The 20,216-nt window shown below is 47.9% G+C and overlaps 1 protein-coding gene across 1 annotated transcript in view; it reads left to right on the top strand.

Moving 5' to 3' along the window:
• CLUH (clustered mitochondria homolog) overlaps positions 1-20,216 on the top strand; it is a 53,510-nt gene that overhangs the window by 20,682 nt on the left and 12,612 nt on the right. The window contains exons 5-16 of the mRNA XM_066635126.1: positions 878-1,005; positions 2,944-3,098; positions 4,759-4,884; positions 5,455-5,602; positions 6,410-6,502; positions 7,525-8,219; positions 11,415-11,668; positions 11,946-12,050; positions 13,058-13,158; positions 15,173-15,325; positions 18,444-18,506; positions 19,492-19,736. Of these exons, the coding sequence (XP_066491223.1) occupies positions 878-1,005; positions 2,944-3,098; positions 4,759-4,884; positions 5,455-5,602; positions 6,410-6,502; positions 7,525-8,219; positions 11,415-11,668; positions 11,946-12,050; positions 13,058-13,158; positions 15,173-15,325; positions 18,444-18,506; positions 19,492-19,736 (2,266 nt within the window). The remainder of the gene's footprint in view (positions 1-877; positions 1,006-2,943; positions 3,099-4,758; positions 4,885-5,454; positions 5,603-6,409; positions 6,503-7,524; positions 8,220-11,414; positions 11,669-11,945; positions 12,051-13,057; positions 13,159-15,172; positions 15,326-18,443; positions 18,507-19,491; positions 19,737-20,216) is intronic.

The raw sequence follows: 20,216 nt of genomic DNA, 5'->3' as shown, positions 1-20,216 counted from the left end.
CGCCTGGGAATACCGGGTGCTGTAGGCTTATATCATAGTCTTTCGAGACTGGAGGTTGCCAACCATCTCCCTATACTGAACACTATCTCCTGATCTTGTCTGATCTCGGAAGCTAAGCAGGGTCAGGCCTGGTTAGTATTTGGATGGGAGACCGCCTGGGAATACCGGGTGCTGTAGGCTTATATCATAGTCTTTCGAGACTGGAGGTTGCCAACCACCCCAAGACAGGGATGAAATGTGGCATGATACCAGTAAGGCCGAACATACTTTTAGGTTGCAAATGAATTCCCTAACAAGGAAGGCCAAGTTCTGTGACCCAGTGAAGTTTTGTAAAGATAATTTGCATACATGAGCTCAGTTTGGCATAATTCCAATTTCTGTAACCCATGCAGAGTACGATGAACGGGGCAGTCGCAAAACCTCAGTCTGCAGTACTAGAAGTGCAGTGTGTACGCTGCTTTCTCTACCCCTGGGCCAGCGCTATAGAATACATTCTTACATTTATTAGGCAGGAAATGGGAGCTGATTGGCCCAGAATGCTCTACTTCAGTCGGCTAGAATAGATGTCAATAGGCTGCTTTCTTTGTTACTCTGTGGCAAAGAGCACTATAAAAAATCAGTGCTCTAGGAAGCATCGTTACAAGAGGTAATATTATATTGTAGTCCTCATCTCCCTGAGATGCTAGTTTTCCAAGTGCAAGGATTGATTTGTTTTATGGAGCAATATCCTGTCATTTGAGCTTCCGCTTGCAGTATGAAGTAGCAGGCCAGGCACAACTTTACAACTTATGTGTAAAGTGTACAGACCCCAGTTTGGACTGCTAGCTTATCTGTTATTCGTGCTGATCCCTATTTTGTCCCCCATGTTTTCTTCTAGACAGTGGCAAACGGAAGAAGAAAGGTATTGAAATGGAGCAGATCGACTGTACCCCTCCGGAACATATCCTGCCAGGTGGCAAGGAGAGGCCCCTCTGCCCCCTTCAGCCCCAGAACAAAGATTGGAAGGTAGAGTCACAGTACGGTGTAGTGAGGAAGGTGCCAGCCCGTCTCATCTAGTCCAACTGTCTGCCCTTAAACTGGGCTGTCTTCCCTTGGTAGACTGTCCTGTGACTCTCCGGGCCTCTGCACACAGAGCAAAAGAGGCCCACAGCAGAGCGTGTGTGATCAACAGCATTGTGTAACCCAGTTGTTGCAACGCATTCCAGTAAGACTGCAGGTGAAAGGACAAATGTCTGAATCCTCTCACATATTTTAAGAAAACTCCTTGCAAGGGGAGCCTGTCCTGGCCTCTCTGTAAAACACCATGCATGTCGCTGGGGCTTCATTAAAAGCCAGCATATCAGGAGGAGGGGAAGAGATTTTCTAGGGTAACTTGCTCCCTGACATGCTAGTTTTCTAGAATGCAAGGATTTTTCATAAATGTGGAAGCATTTGACCGCAGTCTCCCACCTGCAATCTGAAGTACAGGGGGAAAATGGCATAACACAATCTTATGCGTAGATTGTAATGAAATATTTATCACTTTCCAACAACACCACCAAAAGCTCACAAAGTTATCAACGCAGCAAGCAAAATGGAAAGATGGTTCCCTATTGCTAAAAGGGCTCACAGTCTGAGCAGACCTGCTGGGCCGCATCCTGTGTCGGCCGGGATGGGCAGAAAGTGAAGTGGGGTCAGTCCGGATTGCTGGATGATGTTCCGTAGATCTGTATGGGTGTCCAACTCCCACTTCTTTTAACAATGAAAGCAGCAGTCAGTAGCATCTCTGAGCCATAGATATGTCTGCAAATTAGATGTAGCTATGTCCCTGTATATCCAGGTTGCCCCTTGAGTGCAGTAGGGAATTGGCTCTGCCTCTGAGCTGCAGTTTTTCGGCTGGTTGATGGGCAATAGAAAAAGACTTTGTGCCTGATCCAGAGAAAAGAACCCCCCCCCCCAATTCAGTGCTTCTCACCCCAGATTGACCTGGGGAGAGAATTTCTATTGTGCAATAATGGAAATGAGCTACTCCTTCTGCATGAGCCTCTTGAACCCTCCCAGCTTCCAGATCTCCCCCCACCCCAGCCCTTGCCTCCTTTCCCTAGAAAAAAACTCTTAATTTTGTTCTGGGGTGATAAGATCCATCACTGCCTCCTCCGATGCATCCTCGGCATCACCTGGCAGGACAAAGTGCCAAACAACACAGTCCTGGAACGTGCTGGAATCCCTAGCACGTATGCACTGCTGAAACAGAGACGCCTGCGTTGGCTCTGTCATGTCGTGAGAATGGATGATGGCCGGATCTCAGAGGATCTCCTCTATGGAGAACTCATGCAGGGAAAGCGCCCTACAGGTAGACCACAGCTGCGATACAAGGACATCTGCAAGAGGGATCTGAAGGCCTTAGGAGTGGACCTCAACAGGTGGGAAACCCTGGCCTCTGAGCGGCCCGCTTGGAGGCAGGCTGTGCAGCATGGCCTTTCCCAGTTTGAAGAGACACTTGGCCAACAGACTGAGGCAAAGAGGCAAAGAAGGAAGGCCCATAGCCAGGGAGACAGACCAGGGACAGACTGCACTTGCTCCCAGTGCGGAAGGGATTGTCACTCCCGGATTGGCCTTTTCAGCCACACTAGACGCTGTTCCAGAACCACCATTCAGAGCGCGATGCCAGAGTCTTTCAAGACTGAAGGTTGCGAACATGATAAGATCCAAACTCTGCTATGAGATCTGCTAGCGTACCACAAGGACATATATGTGGGTTAATTAGGCAAAGGTTCCCATGAGCAAAGGCGGGTACCTGCTGTAGGTAAAGCACCAAGGTCAATTAAAACACGCTGCATCCAGTGATATGTTTAGCTCTGTATGTAGTGTGGCCCAAAGGGAGTGTGGTGGTTTTCTTAAGGCTGTACATAATGCTTCCTTGTGGAGAGGTTAATTCTGTCTTGTCTCCTCTCAATCCTTCAGCCTCTGCAGTGCCTAAAAGTATTGACCATGAGCGGATGGAACCCTCCGCCTGGCAATCGCAAGATGCATGGCGACCTCATGTACCTTTACGTCATCACAGTGGAGGACCGGCATGTCAGCATCACCGCATCCACCCGAGGATTTTACCTCAATCAGTAAGTGGCTTTATGTAGCTGCATTTATACTCTACCTTTGCGAGATCCCAAGGATACTTACCAACATATCAAGCAAAGCTTTTAACAATAATCCACATTGAATGATTCGTCCTGAGTTTCCCTCCAGCATCATTCCAACTATCCAAGCTGATCCGTCTTGCTTGGCTTCCTGTAAAACTATAGAGCCACGTGTGCTCCCCTAAGCCCAACTTAGAGCTGCCTCCCCGATTGCTTCCTTGTCCCAGAGGCACACAAAAGCTTCCAAGGGGTTGCTGGTCTGTACAAGCAGAAAACCCTCAAGAGCTCTCTGGAAACTAAGCAGATTCGTGAGGCTCTTGTCCCTGTGGTATTTGGTTGTTGCTCTTACAGCCAACATGCTAAAGGAAGGAATCCCTGATTCACCCAACTTGCACCTGGTTCACACACTCATGTTGGTTATGACATGCATGTGTGAGTAAACTCGTAGGAGTCAAACCACTGATGGAACCACGGAGTTAATTTTTTCTGGTTCAGGAACCAATTTGAGTGAATTTCCTGAAGGATACCATCAAACTTCTTTTTTTTTTTTGCTGGTATTGTCACTCTCCAAGATGAAAACAAGCGATGTATTCACTTGAGAAAAATACTTGTTCCTAAAACATTTGTGTTAGTTTTTCTTAAGGTGTTTACAAAAGCATACTGAATTACTAAAAATAAGTAAACTTAAAACATTCCTCTTGCAATAGCGGACAGAGTGCCAATGTTTGAGTCACTTAGTTTTTCAACCAGTCCTGGCTTTTCATATTAAAGGATTCGGTTCCCATTCACCTAATTGGTTTTTGGCTTCAAGTTATGTTGCGTTCTTTAGAGAGAACATTCATATTAGAAGTGGGCACATTCTTTTGGCTGACCTTGGAAGCCTTCCAGAATTGGTGGGGGCGGCGGACAACTCTGCCCCTTCCTCTTAGGGAAGGGAGGAGCTTTACCTGTGGGATCACATTGAGCTTTAGAGGTGCTCCAATCATCTCTGACATCCAGTGTGGCCTTTAGGGGACAAGCCTCATTCCTGCTTCCCCTGGTTCTCAAGCAGAGTAGAAGTGTAGGGGACTTTGAGCAAAAATAAGGTTTGAAAAACTGCCTGATCCACTGTGCTTTTAAAAGGTGCGTTGTGCTGTTTTTTTTGTTGCTCTTTGCTGAAGCAGAGTCTAAACTGATTTGGTTTCATTGATATAAAATTTTGTGCATTACAAAATTCAATAGCCTATAAGCCTCCATGGGGCTATGCAAAGGGAGGATGTGACTTGGCACTTTTCAAAGAGTGAAAAGACAGGCTTCTGCCACAAGAAATTGATGCCTAGATCAATCCTTGTCAACATTTTTCTTATGGCACAGAGACTTCTGTGGTCTTCTGTATGGTCTTAACCTCTTGTGATGTCACTTCTGGGAGACTGTTCCGGGCTCTGCAGCTCTGTTTCTAAGGCAACTGCTGATAGAGGGACAGACAATTCATTGCTACAGAAAGTTGCCCTAGAAACAGAGCCACAGGGCCCAGAAGAGGGTTTCCGCTATTTTCAACCACCATTCTCCAGCGCCACACCTACAGACCTTTCGTGGCACACCAGTTCAAAATCACTGCCCTATCCTCAACATAACCATTCTGATGGCTTCTTCCTCGTTGCAGGTCCACAGCCTACAACTTCAACCCCAAGCCTGCCAGCCCCAGCTTCCTCAGCCATTCTCTAGTGGAGCTTCTCAACCAGATCAGTCCCACTTTCAAGAGGAACTTTGCTGCTTTGCAGAAAAAACGGTAGCTCATATTATCTTCCTTCATTTTTCTTCTTTTGCCTGGATTTGTCTTTAAATATGTGTTTATTTTTTAGGGTGTTTTCTCCTCTTCCTTCAACAGACTTTTAAAAAAAATTGCTACTGGTTCTGGTGTTGTGTGAGAAGGAAAAGAATATCCCTCTAATGCTAACCCTATCCATCCCCTATTGCATTTTTGGAACTCCATGCTGCTGATATTTATTTATTTAAAAGATTTATATATTATTTTTCTGGTACTCAACATAGAAATAAAAACATGCAAAAATAAAGCATCAGAATAAAACCATTAACACAGCTAAAAAAGTTAAAGTTAAGCCGTCTTAAGTAGTCAACCACTGATGTTCTTAAATGTTAAGTTTTTGTTTAGTGTTAGAGGTACCTTGGTGATGTTGACATTTTGTTAGCCATTTTTTTTAGTTTCTCTGAAATAGAAAGCCTGATGAAAAGGCTTCAGATAAAAAAAAAAAGAGCGAACACAATGCCATCAAAAGTGAATGGTAAAAGTCACAGTGTACCTCTTTGGTCTTTTTTTTTTTTTTAAACTCTACAACAGTGTCCAGAGGCACCCGCTGGAACGGATATCCACTCCCTTCCAAGTGTACAGCTGGACGGCGCCACTAGCCGAGCACGTCATGGACTGCGTGAGAGCAGAAGATGCGTATACCTCAAGGCTTGGCTACGAAGAGCACATCCCAGGACAGGTAGTGAAGAGTTGGACTGAAGGAGGGTGATCTGGGTTGGGTTCTACGCTGAACATTTGCACTCGGTTTTACTCACGCTAAAAAAAAAATTAGAAATCAATCAAATTGTGTTAAAATATCTGCAATTAAGGGAGGTCTGCAGGGTAGGGAACCAGGAAAATAATCAGGATAGTTACACTCTCAGTAATGGATTAGAAACATGCACATTTTTATTTGGGAGAGAGACTGGCTGTTGCTTTTCCTGAGTTGGGTGGTAGTTCTGAGTTCTGGGGGTTGGGGGGGCGGAAGGAGGAGCTGACGGAAACCCAATCTTACTTGGAGAAAGAGCAGCAAGTAGAGGCATCAGTTGCAATGCTGGTTTCCACTCTGGTACCCTGAAATCTAGAGCAGAATCCAGCAGAAGCAGGTTCTGTAAGCATCGCCTACGGCTGAGATGGTATGTATGTGCTAGCTTTTGGCCTCGCCTGAAATAAAACCCCAAAGGCCTTGCATCCCAGAGGAGCCCATTGCTGACACTATGCCCCTCTCTCCCACCCCGTTTCAGCTGGTCACTGGTGCCTATTGCTGACAAACTGGTATGCCATTTTCATTCCTCCAGTGTCCACTGCAGTTTGTGTAGCATTGTGCAGTGGTGGGGGTACGCTGACGAGGGACCCCACAACCCGGGAGCCAGCCTTGTGTTTAGCAGTCCTTCTGCTCCAGGAAGATATTTTGCCGATTTTTATACAGCTCTCATACTAAAAGTATTTGCCGGGGCTTGTCCTTGTCTTTTCCATCAATGCTCACCCCATCTCGACTTCCATTCAGACCAGAGACTGGAACGAAGAATTGCAAACTACGAGAGAACTGCCCCGCAAAAATCTGCCCGAGAGGCTGCTGAGAGAACGAGCCATTTTTAAGGTAACGAGTCGTTGCAGAGGAGGCACAACGAAAGAAAGGGCTTGTTCTGAATGGTGGAAAAAGACTGCTCAAGATTCTAGTCCTCACCACAGAAAAGAAAAAACCTAAGTGCAGCCTCAGCCTGCTAGTAACTAGAAATTGGAGAAGTAAAGAGGGGGGGCAATTTGGAGAGGGCTTCCAGGGAACTCTGGGTAGTACATCATTCACAGCAGTGCAACAGGAGCATGGGAAATGTGCCAAGTTAGCAACAGGAAGCCATTATTATCTGCTCTGTGAATGGGCCTCTGTGAGCTGTGGGCTCTTACATTCCCCTTTCCTCCTCTTTTGTGCACAGAAGGGGAGAGGGGGAAATTTTATTTCAAAGCAGAAGTAAACCATGGTTCTGTATTGCAGTTCTGAATTTGGAACTGTGGTTTACCTTGGACCACAACTATTAAAAATCAAACCAGGATTAAACCATTCCCTTCATGCCTTTTGAGCTCCATCCTCCAGTCAGGCTCCTGGAGGCTGATAAGAATGTAAGAGCCCAGCTGGATCAGGACAAAAGCCCTTTAATTTTCCCCAGTGGTCAACCAGATCCTACACAGGAAAGCACAGAGCAGGGCAGGAAGGCAGCAGTCCTCCCCAGCCATCAGGCATTCAGTGGTACGTTGCTTCTGAACATGGAAGTTCCACACAGCCACAGAAGCTAATCCACTATTTTGCCTCAGCCCCTTTTGAAGCCTTCCAAGCTAGTGGCTGTTAGGAATATTTATATACCGCTTTGCAACAGGAGTAGTTCACAAAGCAGATTACATAGTAAAATCAATAAATGGTTCTCTGTTCCTGGTGGGCTCACAATCTGGGGAAAAAATGACACAGAAGAGACACCATACTGGGGCAGAAAGGGACAGTTGCTCTCTCCCTATTAAATATAAGAGGATACCACTTTGAAAGTTGCCTCTTTGCCCAGTTAGCAAGGCTGTCACCATACCTTGTGGCAGCGGTTTCCGTGAATTAATGGGTGTGTGCTGGTGTTCCAGGTTCACAGTGATTTCACCGCGGCTGCTACGAGAGGCGCTATGGCGGTCATCGATGGAAACGTGATGGCCATCAACCCCAGCGAGGAGACAAAGATGCAGATGTTTATCTGGAATAACATCTTCTTTAGCTTGGGCTTTGACGTCCGCGACCACTATAAGGACTTCGGGGGGGATGTGGCTGCCTACGTGGCCCCAACCAATGACCTCAACGGGGTCCGGACATACAACGCGGTTGACGTTGAAGGGCTCTACACGTTGGGTACGGTGGTGGTGGACTACAGGGGGTACCGAGTGACGGCCCAGTCCATCATCCCGGGCATCTTGGAGCGGGAGCAAGAACAGAGTGTCATCTACGGCTCGATAGACTTTGGCAAGACGATTGTCTCCCACCCCAAGTACCTGGAGCTGCTGGAGAAGACCAGCCGGCCCTTGAAGATCCAAAAACACAAGGTGTTGAACGATAAAAATGAGGAGGTGGAGCTGTGCTCCTCTGTGGAGTGCAAAGGCATAATTGGCAATGACGGGCGCCACTACATCCTTGACTTGCTCCGGACCTTCCCTCCTGATCTGAACTTTTTGCCTGTGGAGGGAGAAGAGTTGTTGGAGGAATGTCAGAAAATGGGGCTTCCCAAAGAGCACCGGCATAAGCTGTGTTGTCTCCGGCAAGAGCTGGTTGATGCTTTTGTGGAGCACAGGTGGGTTCCTTCAGGTGTCAGTCGATTTGAATGCAAAGACCAGGTTCCGCCACAGCAGCTGTTGTTTTGAGTCTTGCACACTCCCCTTTCTTATGGGAGAAGGAAGAAAGTGAACACTTCTGTTCCCACTTCGATACAAACCACACTTTCCTGTTTCATTTGGAAACTGTGGTTTGTACAAATCACAGTTAACAAGCCAAGATCTCCAAGCAGGGCCAAAGCGCAGTTGCTGATTGTGACCATCTATCCTGCCACAAAGGATGCCCATGGACTCTCTGGTCCCCAGAAGGCTTTCTGAATTCTCCTGCGGGTCTTCTGGGGTCTCAGAAAGTCTTCTGGGGTTTGGGGCGGTTGTGGGCAGCCTCTCCAGCCCTCAGTAAGCCTTGAAAAGGCCTGGAAAGACTTGTTTTAAAAAGGAAAATGGGCGACGAGGGGAGGGTTGCATTGCCACCACCCTATGTGGTGCCCAGGGGCTGTTGCACTCCTAACCTCCCCAAGTACGCCACTGGTCCCATATCACCTGAGAGGTATCTCCTCCATGACTTCCTTCAAATCCCAGCTTTCCTGTGCCTTTTTGCTCTCTGCAGCTTAGTCCCTGCACCTGCTATAACCCAGCTGAAGTACCTGTAACTGAGAAGAAAAATCACATTTATTCTCCTTTTACGCCTGCCTCTGCTTCCCTGTTTGACTTTGGCTTCCTTTGTGTCCCTGTCTAGATTGTAAGACCCTTGGGGCAGGGATCTTTCTTGTTGTGCTTTGTAATGAGTGGTGCTGTGTAACTAATAGCAGTGAGATAGATGTGCTCATTAACACTTCTCATGCCATTTTTTTTTTAAAGCGAACATCTAATGCTGTAGCTGTACTCTGTGTGGGTAATATTGGTGAGATCCTGGAAGGCAAAAGCGTGACTTGATAAGACTTCAGGTGGCCAGAGGCCAGGGTTTCAGCGCCCTGTTGTTGGGCTGGGAAATGAACTTGTACAAAGGAGGTTATGAATGGAACTTAGGCAGCTTGCAGAATTTGTATTCCCTTAGAGCAGGGGTGTCCAAAGTTTTTGGCAGGAGGGCCACATAATCTCTCTGACACTGTGTCGGGGGCCGGGGAAATAAATAATTAATCTACATTTAAAATTTGAATAAATTTACATAAGTTTACATAAATGAATATATTGAAGATGAACTTATATAAATGAATCAAGGTCTTGCAATAGCTCAATGCCTATAAGAGGCCTTGCAAAAAGCAAGGCTGACCTTTCCTTAGCTGCCGCTGCTGCATCACAGATGTGAAAGAGCAAGCAGTGGAGGGAGCTCTCATCCCACAGCTCACACGAGAGGTCAAACAGTCGCCCTCACACTGAGAGAAGTTGCGTTGGGCCAGTGTGGGCTTCAACAAATCTCCGGAGGGCCAGAGGCTCATTGGAGACTGGGGGCTCCCTGAGGGCCGCATTGAGAGGCCTTGAGGGCCGCAAGTGGCCCCCGGGCCGGGGTTTGGGCACCCCTGCCTTAGAGGAAGCAGTGTTTCTCAGACTGTGGGTTGGGGCCCAGTAGTTGAGTTGTGAGCCAATTTCAGGTGGGTTGCGTAGTGTCAGCTGTGTAATGGAACATGCTGTAGCATTAATGGAACATGTAATGTAGCATGCTTTGTAATGGAACCTTTGGCTGATCGTGGCTTAGGTTTGAAGTCTAAATTGATGGTGTCACTTCCAGCCGTGACATCACTTCCATCTTAGTGACATCACTTCCGGTGGGTCCTGACAGATAGTTCTTCTAAAAAAAGTGGGTCCCTGTGCTGGAAAGTCGGAGAACCACTGACTTAGAACAGATCTGCAGAGCCCACAGCCCTGAAGTTCAAGATGTGTCAAAATCTCAAACTCATTGGGGGTGGGCAGGCTGGTGTTGTATAGCTCTCCTGGACTTCTGCCTCCACACCACCTCATTTTGAGTAAATTATGCAAAGTGAGCAGCCTGCAAATATCCCAGAGCATAGTCTGGAGGCACCTGGAGGAGGGGCAGCAGCTTAGTGGTGTAGATGGAGCATGTGATTTCACCTGCCAGGTCCTGGGTTTGGTCCCTGGCATTTTGCATCAAAAAGAAGCTTTGGTACCAGGGTTGTGGACGACCTGGGAGAGCTGCTACCAGGTCAGGTGAGGGTTAAGAAACCGAGCTTAAAATTGGGACTTTCATGGTTCAAACCTTGTGAATTGATCAGGTGGCCTTAAGCAAGCTTCCTGTATCTCACAGTGTGCTGCTGCTGCGGTCTCTGGGAGCGCTTGGGACAACACAATGCCTGTACCCTCTTCCCACATCTTTGCATCTGCCATTCAGGGATAGGCTACCTCTAAAACCCAGAGGTTACGTACAGTCAAGCTGACTTGAAACTTCTGATGGATATTCCTCCATAAATCTGCCCACTCCCCTTTTAAAGGCGTCTAGGCGAGGAGTTCCACAAGGAGTCCCACAGCTTAATTACTCACTGGTAAATAAATGTTTTCTTGCCATCGGTTCTAAATTCATCAGATTGCCTATGGCCACCTGTTCCCTTGCAACTTTTCCCATCTGCATTTTGCATAGTGCATAGAGGGGAGGCTAAGAGGGAGTGGCCTACCTTGTGGTGTTGATATTGGCAACCTTCAGTCCCGAAAGACTCTGGTATCGCGCTCTGAAAGGTGGTTCTGGAACAGCGTCTAGTGTGGCTGAAAAGGCTGATTTGGGAGTGACAATCCCTTCCACACTGGGAGCAAGTGCAGTCTATCCCAGGTCTGTCTCCCTGGCTGTGGGCCTTCCTTCTTTGCCTCTTAGCCTCAGACTGTTGGCCAAGTGTCTCTTCAAACTGGGAAAGGCCATGCTGCACAGCCTGCCTCCAAGTGGGCCGCTCAGACGCCAGGGTTTCCCACCTGTTGAGGTCCACTCCTAGGGCCTTCAGATCCCTCTTGCAGATGTCCTTGTATCGCAGCTGTGGTCTACCTGTAGGGCGCTTTCCTTGCACGAGTTCTCCATAGAAGAGGTCCTTCGAGATCCGGCCATCATCCATTCTCACAACATGACTGAGCCAATGCAGGCATCTCTGTTTCAGCAGTGCATTCATGCTGAAACAGAGACCTTGTGGTGACATAACCCTTAAATGGCTTACACGGTTTTTGTAACCATGTCATGCATGGTTTTGCATTCTGCTGATTCTGTTTTTTCTCTCTGCCAGGTATCTCATGTTCATGAAATTAGCTGCCTTGCAGTTGATGCAGCAGAAGGCCAGCAAGCAGGGGAGCCCAGCCCCTCTGGGAAACGGCAACAGTGGCAGCCCCACTTCGTCCTTTCCAGAGAACGGGGTGGAGGACAGTGAGACGTTCCCCTTGGAAGACGCCAAGCTGGAGGACGGCCCCTTAGAAGACAACGTCACTGGGTTGGACCAGGTTAAGGAGCTCACAGAGACCATTGCTTCAGATGATGGAGCAGGTATGCTGCCTTCTGGTTTGGAGGAGACAGCTTCCCTCTGCTTGCCTGATCACCTCAAGTGCCCTTTTCTGCTCCTTTTCTAGTTGTGCAACTACCTGTTGAGGTGGGACAACACACCTGTGTTTCAGGTCTGGCCATAGTTTTACGAGGGCATGAATGATATTGACGGTCCTTTGTATGTTCAGTTTACGGCTTGAAGAGTGAACACAGCTGGTACTGGTCAGCCTTCCCAAAATCAATCTGTTCATGCATCCTCCCTCTTTTTTCCCTTGCCCAGTGGATCCCAAAAGCAGAGAGGTAATTCAGAACGCCTGCAAAGCCGTCGGCTCCATCAGCAACACGTCCTTTGATATTCGCTTTAACCCGGACATCTTCTCACCAGGTAGGGGCACACTTCAAGTGGAAGGATCACTTCCCCTCCACCTTCTTCAGCAGGTACTGGTGTCCCGCAAGGAACTTGCCTAAGGTCAAGAGCGGAGCCTTCCACCTAGTAGCCCTCCTCTTTCCCAAAATGGTCAACTAGATTCTCTGGGAAAGCTCACAAGTAGGGATAAAGGCAATAGCCCTTCCCTGTTTGTCCTGATGGTACTTGCAGCTATATTTTGGTTCTACAGAGAGGTTTCATTCCTACCTCTTATGGCTAAGAACGGAGGAAGAGTCCTGCGTGATGAGGTCAAAGGGCACATACAGTCCACCTTCCCGTTTCCTACAGTGGTAAATTAGATGCCTACAAGTAGTCCACAAGCAAGACGTAAAACCCTTCCCTGCTGTTACCACCAGCCCCCTACCCCGCTTAATGTTTCCCCTCTCAAGTAGCTGATGTTCTGTGAAGTCTGTTCTTGAATCTCCCCTACCTAATTTCCATCCTTTCTCAGTTAGTATGGAAGCAGGATATATATTTCCCCCACAATAATTTTTGTTTACCGCAATGAATTAACTGTAGATAATGCTTAGAGCGGTGCTTCCCAACCTAGCAGTCCCAGCCCCCAGGGCATGTATTCCCAACCTTCTTTTGGGATTCTACCCACTTAAGGAGGACCGTGACCCAACCTGGAACCATAGGTGGCATTAGTGCAGAACTTCCAGGTTTAGCTTCCACCACCGAACGCGTAAATAGTTTTATTACTTACATGCTTTTGGTGGCAGTAACAGTGGCATTGAGACCTGGAAGTGCTGTTCTAACAGCACCGCAGTTCCTGGTCAGGTCACTACCCTCCTTAAGGGGATAGCATCCCAAAAGAAATTTGGGAACCACTGGCTTAGAGGCAAATGCAGCAGTCTTGCTTTTCCGGCAGCCCAGATACTAAAACTCAGCAAATAGAGCACTGATGTTGAAACGTCTCCCTCCATCCTCTTCCAGTTGTTGGATCTTCATGTTTTGTGTCCTAGGTGTGCGCTTTCCCGAGTCTAGCAAAGAGCAGATCCAGGACCAGAAGCGGTTACTGAAGGATGCAGCAGCTTTTCTCGTGTCTTACCAAATTCCAGGCTTGGTGAGCAAATTTGGGCAGGATGGGAGACTGTGAGGGGGCCTATAGGATGGGGCTGGGGGCAGGTAGCTTTGGTCAGAATGAATCTGCTCCATGTTGGCAACACTCAGTGCGTGCCAAGCCATCAGAAATGCAATGGCCTGTCTTCCCTTTTTCAAAAAAATTGAATGTTGAGTGTGTATTTTTATATATGAAAACTAATATGTATAGTTTTATGTTTGATTGCATGAAAATGTGTCGCATTTACCTTCCTGCCTTTCTGCCAAGATACTTGAGATGGTTTTGCAATTTAAGATGCTAGGTAACGGTTTAACAGATGATATAGAAGGGGGGGAGAGGAGAGGAGAGCAAATTAGTGCAGTTGGCTCTTTGCATCTATACTTCTTTGCTTTCCACTTTTATTAAAAATATTTTAGATAGCACCACCAATGTATATGGTGTTCTACACAGATTGAAGACAGATCCTACCCTGAGGAGTTTGCAATCTAGATAGTAGCTCAAGGGAGACTAAGGAAGGGGGGGTAAATGGAGCTGGGGTAAATAGAGGAAGAATATGCAGTTGTTTCAGTTACTTGTATATAGGGTCCCTTCCATATCTATGGGGGATACATTCCCAGGGCCCCCATGAATTCAGAAAACACAGATAAGAGGGAATCCTATACAGAGAAGTACAGTCCTTCTCCACTTTCAGCCTCATGCCCATTAACTTTTTCTTCTTTAGTGCAGCGCCAAGCAAGTATTTTTCTCCCTTTTGCAGAATGCTAGAAGGGAACACGACAAGCAAGGTAGGCAGCCTGAGTGCTAGAGGGAGTAAGCGAATACTTCCTGTTGTTGAATGTTGAGTGTTCAGGTTGCCTGCCTTCTTGTCGCATCCCCTTCTAGCATTCTGTAAAAGGGAGAAACATGCTTTCTTGGCACCACGGTACGCTAAGATCATAGGTGTGCAGAAAACGGTGGGTAACTGACTCCGCAGTTACAGGGGGATTCCTATACCTGAGTGCAGTTACATTAGGGATGAGAGGAGGCATCCTGCAGGGAATCTGTGAAGCTGTGCATGGCAGAAGGGGCATCAAGGGAGAAAGGGCAGAGACTGTGAGAGAGCAGGAAATAGTTGGATGGTGGAGCTGGAGGAAAGAGTGTTGGGGGGAGAGGTCAGTGGCTGTTGGTGACAACCAGAGCCAATGGAAATTGCTTGGCTGACTCACTTGCCCTTCAGAAGCAGCACCGTGATGGGACAGCAGCTGGTGACAAAACATCTAGGCCACCCTTCTGCCAAGAGTGAACGTCCAAGGCAGCTTACAGGAGTTCCAATCAAAACAATTGAAATAAGATCCACTACAAAATCAATAACTCATCACCACGGGCCCAAGCCATTTTAACACCACTGCAGAAGCCCTGGCTGGAAAGTCAAATGCAGGATCAAATATAGAAAATAGGTTTGGGAAGGTTCTTGGAATCCATAGTATATGGCTGGACTCTGCTGTCATGGGAAGGCAAGGGAGGAATGAACACTGTTTGGAACAGCCCTGAAAATTGGAGTTGATTTGTAATATACCAGAGTGGATATTTTAACCAGATTGTTGGCTCAAGTGTGCTTTTAAATAGAATTTCCTATGCTTTTCTTTAAGGAATTATCAGAGTGCATGTCCAGAATCTGTATTTTGGTTAATATCGGTATTCAGGCTATCCTGGTGCTTCATTGAATTCCAGTTCAACCTAGTCTGTTAATATTTTTCTCTTTAAAGCTTCTCCTCAAAGATGGCAACAGTCCAGGTTTCCTTGATACTGAATCTTGATCTCTCCTTAGATCGCAAGCAGCGGTTAAAGCCTGTTTCTCTCTTGCAATACCTTGATCTCTAACTCCAGGGCTGTTCAAAGCCTAGGCTGTGTCTCCAACTGTTTTATGATGTCACTTTATTAGTTCTTTGGGCAAATAATGTAGATAAAAATTGCACAGGCGCATTCATTACATAACCAGGATTGCTAAATGACTGAGTCGGCTTCTCCCCCCTTGCAGGTCAAAGACTGTCTGGACCACACCATGCTGCCAATGGATGGTGGCACCTTGACAGAAGCCATGCACCAGCGGGGCATCAACATGCGCTACCTGGGCAAAGTGGTCGACTTCATCACCAAGACCCCTGCCCGAACTCAGCTCGATCACATCTATGTAAGTGAGCCTTGGGGATGGCGTAGCGGTCCGGGAGTTGGACTTGAACCTGAAAGATCCAGCCTCAAATCCCTGCTCAGCAATGAAGTTTCCTGGGTGACCTTGGCCCAGTCACTCCCTCTCACCTACCTCACAGGTTATTGAAGCCAAAAGGAGGGAAGGAACTGCCACCCTGATCTCCTTGGCGGGATGGTGGTACAAAAAGGCGAAGAATGAAACTAATATTAAAAAGGCACTTTAAAAAACCAACCCCGACCCCCAAATATTGATACTCTGTTTTGGAGATAATTTTTTCCCTGGCAGAGTTCCAAGTTGCCTTTCTCAAGCTTGATGTGTGAGCACCTTTGTTAGGACTCCTTTCAGACATTTGCTCTCCACTAAGAGGGAGCATGTGGCCACTTACAGCGGGAAAGCATTGACTCCAATGCGCTTCGAGGCCCAGTCTGCCACTCTTAGTGTTTGTTTACAGCACTTGTAAACAAGGGTGGGGCAGGGCTTCCATGTGCAAAGCTTGGAGGTGTAAACCAGTGGATTCTGTACCTGGGGGCGGCGTCTTCAGGTATCAAACACCTGAGTAGGACTTGGAGGCAGCTATTGGAGACGTCTGGGATTTCTGTAACGGTTTCCAGAAGGGAAACCAGGTTGGTCTGTAGCAGCAAAAATTTAATAAGCTACAAGGCTTCTATCTTGCTTGGTTTTTCATGTAAATGAGCATCTCACCCTTAAGATTTGGAGCAGGTAACAATGACGCTGAAGACGTCTTGTTGAAAGCAAAATAAAACTCAGGCATCCAAAAATATGAGTTGGGATCACAGACAGCTCCCTTACAGCCCCTCCTATGCATGTCTAGTCTGAAGGAAGTCCATCTGCATTCAGTGGGACCTACTCCCAGGCAAGTGTGTGTAGGATTCTACCTTATATTCAGTTAGACCCTTGGTCTGTCTAGCCCAGCGATTTGTTAATCAGAATGCCGCGGCTCATTGGTGTGCCGTGAAAGGTCCACATGGGAGTTTGGAGCATAGCAATTGAAAAGAGCTGGAAAGCACTTCCAGGTTCTGTGGCTCCATTTCTAGGGCAACTGTCCATAGTAATGTATGATCTATCCCCCTTCCTCCTTCGGCTCTGGCAGAGGAAGAGAACAGACCATTCGTTACTACAGACAGTTGTCCTAAAAATGGAGCCACAGAACCTGGAAGAGACTCCCAGAAGTGACATCACGCAAGAGATGAAAACCATAGAGGCCATTAGAAGAAAAATCACTGGTGTTTAGATCAAAATGTAATGTTCTGCTCTTACAATGGGCCCAAGGTGGCAGACCTCAAAATGGTTAAGCTAGTGGTTCCCAAACTTTTTCAGCTGGCAGCAACCTTGAACTACTGGGCCATTGGCTGCGGCTCCAAATTAGGGATACAATTGTCTAGGGCAGTGGGTTTTTCACTAGGATTCCACAGCTCCCCTGGCTGGTTTCTGCAGCTCTCGGCTCACAGTTTGGGAACCACTGGGTTAAACGGACTGCAGGAGTCCGCTAGGAAAACAAAACACACAGCAGCAGAAAAACCACAATCCTCTTTGCAGAAATCAGCAACAGTCTGCTAAACTAGGGAATAATCCATTCAGGGGGAAGGGACAGCAAGGTTAATTGACCCCAGAAGCTGCCTTAGTGGATCATAGCCAAGGAAAGCAAATCCATTGAAATCAAGGGACTTAAGGTAGTAATGACTAACTTGTCGCGATTGATTTCAGCGGTGAATGATCAGGATTCAGTTCCTTTGGCTACATTTGTTGTTTCCATTCTGTAGCACCTTCTGAGCGTGCAACGTTTCACCTGCGTTTTATAATCCCACCAACAGCCCTGAAATTTAAATAAATGATTTTATCCCCATTTTGCAGAGGGGAAGACTGAGAGGGAATGGCTTGACTGACCACCTAGTGAGTTCCTAGCCAAGGCAAGATTCAAGCTAGGAATGTTCTGATTCATAGCTCTGTCTGTTAGGCACTGCGCAGTACCCAAAACTGGCATTTGAGGGCACTCAGTTTGGAAGCCAGTTGGGCCTCCAACCTTTCCATACGATTGGCACCCCTGCTTCAGTTCCCACTGTTCCTTGGGAACAGCTGCTAAGTTTCAAACCCACCTGAAAATATGATGTAGCTATATCGCAGATTTGAGGACATGATCACAACTCTTTTTATGGTCTAGGCCAGGGGTCTCCAAAGCCTGGCCCGGGGGGTCAAATGCAGCCTGTGGCAAGCCTCTATCCAGCCCTCAGCAAGCCTCTGGTCCCCTGAGAGCCTCTGGCCCAGTTGACCAAACACAACCAGAGTTGTTCTTGTGGGGTGGGGGAATGGGGGTCCATTTAAGTGTGTGCTTTATTTCTTGGGCTGTGTTGGCGCTTGGAGAAGTCCTGGATGTTTGAGCCCATTCATTTGTTCATTCATCTAAGTTCCATCTCTAATGAATTTATTTTAAAAAAATTTTTTCCGGCCCTCGACACTGCTAGATATTTGATACGGCCCTTCAGCCATAAAGTTTAGAGACCCCTGGTCTAGGCCACTGGGGTCATAGGTCAGTAGCAGAACACCAAATTTGCATGCAGAAGGTCCCAGGCTTGATCTCCAAGTTAGGACTGGGAGGGGGAGGCGCTGTCTGAACTCCTGGAGAGCTGCTGCCGATCTCGATGGACTAATGAACTGACTTAGGGCTCCATCCTGGTCCAACTTTCCAGTGCTGATGCATCCATGCCAACAGGGTGTGTGCTGCATCCTTTGGTATGGGGGCAGTCACACAGGCCTCCAAGGTAAGGGAACGTTTGTTCCCTTTCCTTGAGGCTGCATCAGCTTTGGAAAGTTGAATAGGATTGGGCCCTACGTCTCAGTCCAGTTCCAATGTGTCTAGGATACTCTAGAGGTGATCCCTTAGTTTCCACTCCCACTGTTAATGGTGCCGGATTGAATTCCTGCAGTGGCTGTGCGGCAGGGTTCTCTGCGACATGTGGGAGAAGATTTTAGGACACCCCCCAGCACATGCCAAACTTGGGCCCTTTGTGTAAACGTCCTAAGGCACAAAAGCTGCACATCTTGCCTCTCTCGACTTGGCTTCTTTTGTGTTCCACCCGCACAGAAAATAGGAATCATGGAACTGATCACACGGTCGGCCAAGCACATCTTCAAGACATACCTGCAGGTACAAATTGGATTATCGAACCCTGAGCACCTTCCCTCGCATGCCCTTTTCCCTTCGCTGAGTGGTGCCTTTTTTTTCCCCCTTTCCCCTCTTCCCCGATCCAGGGAAGCCGCCTCCGATTAGGTCTCCTGTGCCTGTTGCTTAGCAACCGGAGCGACAATCTCATTAAGGCCTTAAAATAGGTGCAGACCTGTGTGCGATGGGAAAATGAGTCCCTTCTCAATGATGGCGGCAGCATGCGAGTCTCTCTCTTTCCAAAGGATAAATCATGAATGTTTTTGTTTTTTTTTTCCCTTTTTGGGCACTTTCACACTGCAATAGGAGCGTATTTTGAAGGGGAAGGGGGCTTGCCCTGCGGATCCTGCCATGCTCAAGCAAGCTCTACCTTTCCAGCTCCTTAGGACAGTTTTGTGGTCTGGTTTGGTGGGAGAGGGGGTCTCCGTGCTCCACCTTGGCCCCGAGGCACTGGGTGGTCGAAGTGGTTTTGTTGCCCTAACAAGGACATTTAAAGTATCTTGCATGCAAAGCAGGTCCTCTTCGGCTCCCTTCAACCCGCGCACATGTGCCGTTCTGTAAGTCGCTGATACATAAGCCACATGTCTGAGCCACTGAGGACAACTTGCAGTGTGGTAGTTCTGTGTTCGCATTTTGAAAAGGCACGGCATAGAAGCGACCAGAGAACACTCTTGCGTATCGATGTTGACCCATACAAGCAGCCCTACTAGGTCTCCCCACAACTCAGAACACCTCCCAGAAGCGACTAGAAGACATTTCCAGTGGTGTCCAGGAGGTCCTTGAGGCCCTCCCTGCTGATATCTGTATCCATGCGGGGGGGGGGGATCTCTGTGAATATAGAGGACCAACTAGAGGAGTGTGCATGCCCCTCTTCTCCTCCGCACAATCCAGTTAACCAGGTTGCAGGAGGTGGAGGAACACACAGGTACAGCCGCGCACCTGTGGATTGACTCCTGTTGTGTCCCCACAGGGTGTGGAGCTCTCAGGCTTGTCAGCGGCCATCAGCCACTTCCTCAACTGCTTCCTAAGCTCCTTCCCCAACCCAGTGGCTCACCTTCCTGCTGACGAGCTGGTCTCCAAGAAGAAGAACAAGCGGCGGAAGAACAGGAACTTGAGCAGTGCTGACAATACAGCCTGGTCCAGCACAAGCCCCCAGGAGCTATGGAAGAACATCTGCTTGGAAGCAAAGAGTTATTTTGATTTCAGCCTGGAATGGTGGGTGTCAACAGCTTGTAGGAATTGCTGTAAGGTAATTTAACAACCCAGGGCAGCTGCTGAGGTGTCAGCATCTGGGGAGGGCACTGCCTGATGCCAGCGCACCCCTTTCCCCAGTCCAAGAAGATTGGACATCGGGCACCTGTCAAAAGCTAGGAGGGTCTTGCTTGCCTTTCCAGGCTATTTTAAAAACATCAGTCACCATGATAGCAAAACCCGAGCATTCTAGCCAACAGGCAACCATTAGCACCTGCCGTTTTGTCCCTTACAAAACCCCCAACCATTGTTGCGTTGTCATGTTGCTAAGTTGGAGGTCTTGCCCAGAAGACTTCCCAGCACTAGACAGACCCGGCTGTGTTTAGCTTCCACAAAATGGCATCCTGGGTCTGATGGCATCAGGAAAGTTCACAATCTCGTCTGATCTCGGAAGCTAAGCAGGGTCAGGCCTGGTTAGTACTTGGATGGGAGACCGCCTGGGAA

The sequence above is a fragment of the Tiliqua scincoides genome, chromosome 8 (assembly GCF_035046505.1).
Source record: "Tiliqua scincoides isolate rTilSci1 chromosome 8, rTilSci1.hap2, whole genome shotgun sequence".
Taxonomy (NCBI): domain Eukaryota; kingdom Metazoa; phylum Chordata; class Lepidosauria; order Squamata; family Scincidae; genus Tiliqua; species Tiliqua scincoides.
Note: the sequence above shows the minus strand (reverse complement) of the source record. Positions and strands in the feature narration are given on the sequence as shown.